Below are 9,709 nucleotides of genomic sequence, written 5' to 3'. Positions count from 1 at the left end.
ATCATACGAAATCATTAAATATTAAATTTGTTAAAATTTTGTTCTCCAGGATGGGTTTTCTAGGATTGAATATTGATCCAATATGTGAGATATTTATTGCTGTAACTACTTTCGTTACATGGATACACATACAAGGAGTCATGGACCAGTAATAACATAAGAAAAGGGGGGGTGTGGATATGCATCATCAGCATGATCAGTCCATACAGTATGTACGAATATCCAAAGCCTTGTACATATCACTTGTTTTCATCGAAGTTCTAAATGAAATAAACTCCGTTATTTTTCACCAGAACTTGACGAAATGTTCAGTGTTTTGCTCATTTAATTGCAGGCCTACTATAGAGTACCCCCTTTAAACAAGGGCAAGACAAAGATGCGCAATTATTTGTGAAACACCGCACACAGTAAATGGTCATTCATTTTGGATTTTTTTTCCCCCTTTATTTTTTGTCCTTCAGTTTACAGGAGCTCCATCGAAACCATCAGAGCGAATTTAAACAGCGTTTTTCGTGGAATTGAGAGGAAGGTAAAATAAATAAGATTTATATGGCATGTATTCTCCATGAACTCGGGTTTAATTTAAACTATGGTATAAGATTGTGGTATAACTATGGACATGATGGATAGGCAATTATGTTAGAAATATCAACCAAAAATATTAAAGTTGACAGCACATAATTGTATCTCACTTTATTCTTCATCGTTGGGGAATGATAAGGGAGGCGCGATAGCTCAGTCGGTAGAGCGGGGGTTTCGGATTCCGGTGACCCGGGTTCGATTCCCAAGTGGTGCGCTAGTGCCCTTTGGTAAGGCATTTATCCTCATTACCAGGTCCCTCGGAGAGGACCTTAAGCCGTTGGTCCCCTGGTTGCTTGCTCACAGGCATTCGTGCTTTCTTAGCAGTCAGGTAAAACAACCTCGGTATAACATAAAGAAAGCATTTTCTTCACCATTAAAGCTTTGTAACAGAACACAATAAGTATTAGAAGCGCACAAATTCAATAAAAATTGGTAGGTTTCGGCTTCTCATAATTTAGGCACAGAGTTACAGCATGGTCGTCTAATTTAAACCGGACTTTAGACATGTTAGAACGGGCTACAGAAGTCGATCTTTTTTCAACCATAATACCTTTATTGCGAAATTTTGAATTTTGATTTGTATGTTATTTAGCACCCTCTCTACATGCTCTAGGTAATGACTCTTTTTTATTTGCCCTTTGCGCCCTTTTCTTAGAATACTTGGGCCTAAATAGTTTTTTGGATTAAATATATTGGCAATTGAGCTACGTATACAGATCGAGAGTAGGCTTATATCCTGAAAGTGTCAGTATATATCCATACCTGAAAAGCCAGTTTTATCACAAACGAAAGAAATCCAGATATTTCTTTTGATCGTAAATCAAATTTAATTCAATCCAACAACCCTTAATTTATCTGGGGACCGTTTCATGAAGGTTGTCAGCTCTTACGAGTTATCCTTCTCCGAAAGTTACCTTAGTACAGGTGTATAGTAAGTCAGAGGTCAGTATACCTCTTAGACAATCAAACCCGGGGATTCCGAACACTGAAATTGCAAAAAGTCAGTGCTGACAACTTTCATGAAACGCCCCAGGTCCTTGAACATATTATTATTTTGTCAAAAAAGGGTGGGGCGAATGTTCAAGTGACATAATTATTATGTCACTTATTTAAGTGTATTTTGGGATTTTGCTTTTTCTTTATCCCTCTCACCCTCTCTTTCCATTTTCTCTCTCGCTTTCCTCTTTTTCCTCCCCCTTCTCTCTCTCTCTATCCTTACCACCTTTATCTCAGAATACTCAGGATACCAAACAAATTCTGGAGGCTGAAAAGAAATGGATGGTTGAGTTCATGTCGACCCACTGGGAGATTAACAGACTGAGGCGCGAGTTGATACTTCAGAAGTGCGCCAAGTATCCAGAACTGAATGGAAGTACTCCTATTTCCGACAACACATTTCATCATATTTACGTCAGTGACAAGTATAAGCTGTTATACTGCTTCATCCCGAAGGTTGGTTGCAGCAACTGGAAGAGAGTGATGATGATTCTTAACGGAAGCAACAAAAGCATGAGCGAGATGTATTCTGGTGAGGTTCATGAACACAACAACATGACGCGGCTCATGAGTTTCCCGCCCGATGCGCGACAACATCGGCTGAACACGTTCACGACGTTCATGTACGTCCGCAATCCGTTCGTGCGCGTACTCTCTGCCTACAAAAATAAATTCGTCAACATAGCTCAGTATCGAAGTAGCAAGTTCTTTCAAGATATCGCGAGGAGGATCATGAAGCAGATGAGACCTAAAGCAACAAGTAGGGAACGGAGAACAGGCGAAAATATAACTTGGATAGAGTTTGTAGATTATTTGACGCAGCCAACACGGCCAATCTTCGACGACCATTGGGAAGAAATGTTTAAAATATGTTCACCGTGTAAGATAAAATACGATTATATCGGCCATTTGGAAACCATCGCACAAGATGCAAAGTTTATGATCAAAGAATTGCAGTTGGATTCCTTGGTTGAGTATCCATCCAAGGAAAATAGCCATCCGACAAATAGCACTACCTTATTTGAACAAGATTTCCTAAACCTACCCAAACAAACAATACAGAAATTATGGGAAATTTACAAAAAAGATTTCGAAATATTTGACTATCCTAAACCAGATTTTATAACAGATTTTTGACAAGCTTTAAATAGAAGTGAACGATAGTATACCACTATAACCTGATAACTTAACGAAATGCGTAGAAAATTGGGTAGGCGAATGTTTTTTTTTTCTTTTCTTTTTTCATCATATCCAACAATATGGAAGTCGCTATTCTTTTAAACACCACTACACCTGCCAAAATAAATATGTTTAAAATAGATATTGGAGGGCCGATTTTGTAGTTTTAGACCTGATAATATATGATTAGGGGTTGGCAGATATAACCTTTTTAGGGGAATTCATTCAATTTCAGATAAATGAACTTGCCATTTTGGCTGCTGAACAGATATTAATTAAGAACTTTTGTTTAAGATTACGTCCGATATTAGTTCCGAGCGATTTTTTTCAAAATGGCCTCCGAATCCCCCATCAGTGTTTTAGTGACAGACGTAAGTGATCATCTCCCGTTATTTTTTTTTGCTACCCTCAATCTGATATTATAATGATAAACCTGCTGATATATTCAATACACTAAGAGAAGCTTTGATGACTCATCGTTACATAACTTCTTTATAAAGCTTTCTAACTCTGCATTTGATTAGTTCAAGTAACAACGTTTAAACAAAGTACAATCATTTTAGGTATATTTTTTAGTCTTTACAATGACTGCTTCTCCATTAGAACTTATTCCAAAGAAAAAGAATAGAAAAACATGGATGATTAGGTAGCTTAAAAAAAATATGTTTAAAAAAGAATAACCCATATAAGAAATATATAAAAAAATCCAACAAATTTAAATGAAGCCAAATATTTAAAAAAAAATATAGAAAGATTAATGAGTGGACGTCAGTCAATAATCTAATTGTGAATATTTCGAAAACCAATCATATGTTGTTTAATACGTGCAACCATAAGATAGATAACTTGAAATTATACTATAATAACTTTGAAATTCCTCAACTTCACAATGTAAAATTTTTAGGTATTTATTTGTACAATTATCTTGGAACTTTCATATCAAATAGGTCTGTAATAAAATTGCCAATAAGATTGGCGTGGTAGCCAACCTTAAATTTTTGCTTAAAATTTCAGTTCTTCAAATGTTATATCATGCTTTTATCACATCTACCATTAACTATCGAGTGATTGCACGGGGATTCAAAACTAAATGAAATATACAGAAAATGTTTATTTTACGAGCAATCCCTCTATTCACATTACCTCTCTGGAAGTGCACCTCATTTCCAACGAAATAATTTCTTACCGATTCAGAATATCGTATCATTAGAGACCTGTTTATTCATGTACCAATGCCACAACCATAATGTTACCATTCTACCTTTATGATGTCACCTAAGTCTCTTCAAGATAACTTTAAAATGAATTATTTGTATCACTCATATCAAACGAGAAATTGTAACAGTTACCACCCTCCTTTGCCACGTACAGCTTTAACGAGACGATTTTTTAAACAAACTTTTGGAACTCATTACCTAATTCTGTTATTTATCTTAATCTCTAAATCAGTTTAAACGTGCATGACATTGTCTCCGAAACAAAACACTTCTAAACACAGCTTTCCTTTTATTGTAATGATTTGTTTTCACCCTCCACCCCTTCTCTCTTTCTCTCTCGCTCTCTCTCTTGGAATTATGTGTTATGATTATATTGTTATTGTTCATTTTACATGTATTTATATGATTTATTGATATTACAATGGGGTCAATTCATACAAGCAGTTGTGCTTTCTTTGACCGCTCCACATTTAATATATCTCATAATGTCAATGATTTGCATATATGTATATATTTAATTGTGAAAATAAATTTGAATTTGAATATTTATAATAATGAGCATATATAAGGCTTATTGGTTTGAAAGAGGAAGAAATTAAAATATTACTTTAAATATTATTAAAAACAAAATAAGGCCACAGGACGAATTATTTGTTTGTGTGCTCTTTAAAAAAAAGTAATGTTAAAACTACGGTTACACTTCGTAATTTCGAGGATTCTTTATTCAGAAGGTTCGTTAGTTCGGAGGTTCGTAATTCCGAAACTAGACAGTCTTTAACAGGTCCCTTTTCAATCAGACCAGGGCTCCGTAACGCAAAGATTAGCGATCAATCGCTAAATGAACTGACCAATCAATATCAATGTTACACACGCATTAGGTTTGAAATACTGACCAGGGACCAATCAGTGCGGCTCTCTCATATATATTTGCAATTCATCGCAAACATTTGTGTTACGGAGCCCAGAACGTATATCAAAAAATTCTGCTCGCGCTTGCAGTAATTATTTAGTTACATACGCATCTTGTTCAGGATCACAAACATTACCCAGAATGTGCAATTTGCAGGACAAAATATGTGAAGTTTCCGAAAATTTTAGCGCGCGCTTCGTGTTCGCACTAGTTAAATAGGGCTTATGATATTATTACATATATATATTTATAAGGATAAAGCTAAGAAGTGACTGCCCCTTCAAAGAAACAAACAAAAATCAACTTTGAGCGGACGATCGGGGAAAATTTGGGTGAAAAAATCCCCCCCCCCTATTGGCGAAAGCTGGATCCGCCCCTGCAAGCTGAAAACCAACAAAATCTTCATAATCACTGGTATTTGACAGGAGCCCCAAACAATAGTCAAATGTGACAAAAGCAGACAATAAAACAAACAGATTTCCAAACTTTACCTCTTGTGTACTATTCTACCCCCAGGGGCCCGCGATTCATAGAGAGTTACTATTGTTGTAACTCTGCCATTATGACAACTACCATGTATGATTGCAACAGGGCTCAGCAGCCAATCAAGGTTACCATGGTAGTTACCAACAATTGTAACTCTTTATGAAACGGGCCACCGGTCTATACAATGCCTTTCGTTCTCGAATGTTATAGCTTACACAACGTCTTCATTTTAGATTTTTAAAAAATCGCAAATAAAAAGTCATTTGAGAATAGTTGATCATAAGCTAAACGTGAACTGGCTTGTAATGAAACTAGGCAGAATGTCAAGGTAAATTTACTTGACACATTCGTAATTCAGTTAGTGAACATTCAATGTATGTATATATGTATGTATTTATGTCTTTCCTCATTCTCAGGACCCTCTTGTGAATCAATTTGCATAATTGAAGTGGCTACACCCTGGTAAAAGAAAACTGAAATAAATAACGTGAATAAATTCAATTAAAGTCAATTCAATGATCTTGCCTCGGTTGTACCCACTTTCGTGTGATTCGCAGTGTTTACTGTGGTGGTTTTGGGGTGTGTCCCATGTACTTACATGGCGTATATTGGAAATTTTCTTTAAAAACTTTTTTTTTTCATTTTGTTCTTTTTCGAATGAAAATAGATTTATTTATCTATTATTTATTAATTGATTAATAATATAGAAGTAGTTTTACATATATCTTTTTACCAATTTATTATTTCTCAACTCATTAACTCATAATGGGATTGCCATGCAGTCAAACTTAGCTTATAGTGGCAACCCCTGCAACCTTCTAAAAATCGATATGTAATAGAAAATGCAATTTTGTTCAATGCTTTGATTGTCATATAATTTATTACGGGTATTATTATTGTATTTTCTTTGTTAATGTGTTTATGAAAAAAGTTGCAGACACCAATATGTGAATGAAATGAAATTTAACGATAAGCACGTTGCGCAAACGGCTCGGTGTAAAAATGGCAGAGGTAAAAATGGCAGAGGCAATAATGGCAGAGGTAAAAATGGCAGAGGTAAAAATGGCAGAGGTAAAAATGGCAGATGTAAAAATGGCAGAGGTAAAAATGGCAGAGGTAATAATGGCAGAGGTAAAAATGGCAGGGGTAATAATGGCAGAGGTAAAAATGGCAGAGGCAAAAATGGCAGAAGTAAAAATGGCAGAGGTAATAATGGCAGAGGTAAAAATGGCAGAGGTAAAAAAAAATGGCAGAGGTAAAAATGGTAGAGGTAAAAATGGCAGATGTAAAAATGGCAGAGGTAATAATGCCAGAGGTAAAATGGCAGGGGTTATAATGGGAGAGGTAAAAATAACAGCTCTAGGTAAAATATGGCCAGTCTTAAACCCCCATGCAATAAATTGCCAAAAAGCCCCCGCATGTACATACATTAAATAAGAAGTGCATGTCACGGTTAGGCATTTCATCATCATTATGTCTTCATCGGCCTAACAATGCTATTTACGAATTCGTTGGAGGTGTACCGTGAACGCTTTTTAAAAAGAAATCAAACGACATATTTTTTTCATTCAATTTATCAGGAGAAAAATGAAACTGCACTATTCTCATTCATCATTTCATAACATTCCTTTTTGTCTGGCTGGTTTTTTATATCTAAAGTTTTGCCAGGTTTACCGATGCAAAAAGGAGGAAGAGTAGACATAAGAGAGGTGGTGAGACAGAGAGGGTTACGGGGGCGGAGAAAAACACAGAGAACATAGCGGGGAAAGCTTAGACGTTGAAATTGTCACGAATGATTGTGGTTAAATATTATGTCCTTATTTGTAATGTCATCTGTACTATTCTTTTTAAATATTTGAATGACAATAAGCATGCGTTCCCAGGCTTGGCACTGAATATGTAACTAAACTGATTATGAAAATCAATAATAATCCTGTTTTGACTGGTAAACCAATTTGGGGTCGATCGAGGGGGACCGTCTGGTTCAGATTCTTTGCATAAAAGAAGACCCTGAACCTTAACCACTGCATCCAATATGATATAAACGCCTTGATGGTCATAACCCTTGGAAGCGGAAGTACTGTTGGGTATTTTGTACACCATAAGCAGCACCCTCTTGGTAATTAGCTTGGTATGCTAAAATGTAGAGATTTGATACAAATCTCTGTTATTTTTCAAACAGAAGAAAAAACATTGTTTATTATCTAATTGTTATTATTTTTGTTGTTATTCGTTTTCTGACCTAAAAGAACTTCATTTAGTTGAAATAATTTTTGTGTCATTTTCCCCCTTAACCAAATCCCCTTTCATTTTGGATTGAAAACTTTTTTTCTCGGCTTTTTAACAAACCAGCACCCCATTTTTCAATAACTTTTCAAAAGTAAGTGGTGCTCACTCAAGCGGAAATATTTTTCGACAGTTATATCGTCATTTGCTTAAAGGGATCGTTTAACTTTGTGAGCAGCTGATTTAAAAAATTCTCAAACTGAGTTGAAACGTGCGTATCAGTGCCTGTATTTGTCCTCAAGAACCCTGAAACAGACCACAATATAGGATAAAAAAACTCTAATTTAGATACAAGTAGCAATTTATTAGCCTGATTTTGAGAACCGTCTAGTAGACGGGTTCAGCTTATGACCAGATTTCTCCAATTCAAAAAGTCCGTTGGCTATTTTGACTGCCTTCTGTTGTGTGTATCTCCTATACATGCACACACTATTAGCTGCACTGTACATTCAGTGTATACCTTGTACACACTGTATGTAGGTCATGCTGTGTTCATCTAGAATTAATGTTGTGTGGTGCATAGATTCCCTGTATACACATAGTCATTGAAACCAACTCCCAATTATTTCAAACTTTGGTTTACATCTCCAAGGTTTTAAAATTGATCCTGTAAATATAATATTTTGAAACTTTTGGGATGGTATTTTTACACTATAAGCCTAATGTTAAGCCCATTTTCAGGAACCAAAAGGAGATTTTTTTTTAAATCAGAACAAAGTGAAATGATCACTTTAAATGGATCTGTACCAATGTTAAAATGTGGAAAAATCTTCAGGATTTTACATGCGGGGGCTTTTTGACAATTCATTGCATGGGGGTTTAAGACTGGCCATATTTTACCTAGAGCTGTCATTTTTACCTCTCCCGTTATAACCCCTGCCATTTCACCTCTGCCATTATTACCTCTGCCATTTTTACATCTGCCATTTTTACCCCTGCCATTTTTACCTCTGCCATTTTTACCTCTGCCATTATTACCTCTGCCATTATTACCTCTGCCATTATTACCTCTGCCATTTTTACCTCTGCCATTTTTACATCTGCCATTTTTACCCCTGCCATTTTTACCTCTGCCATTTTTACCTCTGCCATTATTACCTCTGCCATTATTACCTCTGCCATTATTACCTCTGCCATTTTTACCTCTGCCATTTTTACCTCTGCCATTTTTACCTCTGCCATTATTACCTCTGCCATTTTTACCTCTGCCATTTTTACCTCTGCCATTTTTACCTCTGCCATTATTACCTCTGCCATTTTTACTTCTGCCATTTTTACCTCTGCCATTTTCACCTCTGCCATTTTTACCTCTGCCAATTTTACCTGGCACCGCGCAAACATGACAAAGACTAGAAAAGGTCCTGACCGTCTGCATTCTGCTAATTTTCACAACGATTGGTTGAAAAATAAAACGCTATACTTTTCAATAGATAAAAAGAATGCTTTTGAAAGTACCTTAAAGGAGGAGTTCACCCTGACGAAAAGTTTGTTTTAAAATAGCAAAAAAAATGATTACAAACTATTGGTGAAGGTTTTGGGAAAATCCATTAAATATTAAGAAAGTTATTAGAATTATAAGTATTTGATTTGTGACGTCAAATACGAGCAGTTATGTAAAATAAGAAGCATAATTCTCAATTTTATGTTTCGGGATGACTAAAAGTTCCCTTCTTCCAGGAGGGGGTGTGAAATAATTGTGTGTTGATGTACTAAAGGTACAATGACAATCATTTTCAATCTCTTGAGAAAATGATACTTCATTGATTTTTGGTTTAATTCACGATACATGGGAAGCTGGGGGAGCATTTCATCAACATTTTTGTCCGACAAGTCAAATCTGAAAATCATCTTTGATTCTGATTGGTCGAGAGGCACTGTAACTATGGCAACTCGAATAAAACAGGACTTGTCGTATAAAACGTCCGAAATGTCCTTTCATAAAACGCTCCTCTGACCGCAAAATGACGTCACAAATAAAAAATAAAACTCTGATAACTTTTCAAATATTTGATGGATTTTCCTTAAACCTTCCACAATTTATACATATATAATA

General features: G+C 35.6%; 1 protein-coding gene across 1 annotated transcript; it reads left to right on the top strand.

Annotated features, from left to right (window-relative positions):
• The first annotated feature begins 464 nt into the window (after positions 1 to 464).
• On the top strand, positions 465 to 5,878 carry LOC129276346 (carbohydrate sulfotransferase 10-like). The gene is made up of 2 exons (XM_064109390.1): positions 465 to 529; positions 1,816 to 5,878. Exon 2 carries the CDS (start codon positions 1,861 to 1,863, stop codon positions 2,713 to 2,715), a length of 855 nt encoding a protein of 284 aa, XP_063965460.1. The 5' UTR covers positions 465 to 529; positions 1,816 to 1,860; the 3' UTR covers positions 2,716 to 5,878.
• The last annotated feature ends 3,831 nt before the right edge of the window (positions 5,879 to 9,709 follow it).

The sequence above is a fragment of the Lytechinus pictus genome, chromosome 14 (assembly GCF_037042905.1).
Source record: "Lytechinus pictus isolate F3 Inbred chromosome 14, Lp3.0, whole genome shotgun sequence".
In the NCBI taxonomy this organism is placed as follows: Eukaryota; Metazoa; Echinodermata; class Echinoidea; order Temnopleuroida; family Toxopneustidae; genus Lytechinus; species Lytechinus pictus.
Note: the sequence above shows the minus strand (reverse complement) of the source record. Positions and strands in the feature narration are given on the sequence as shown.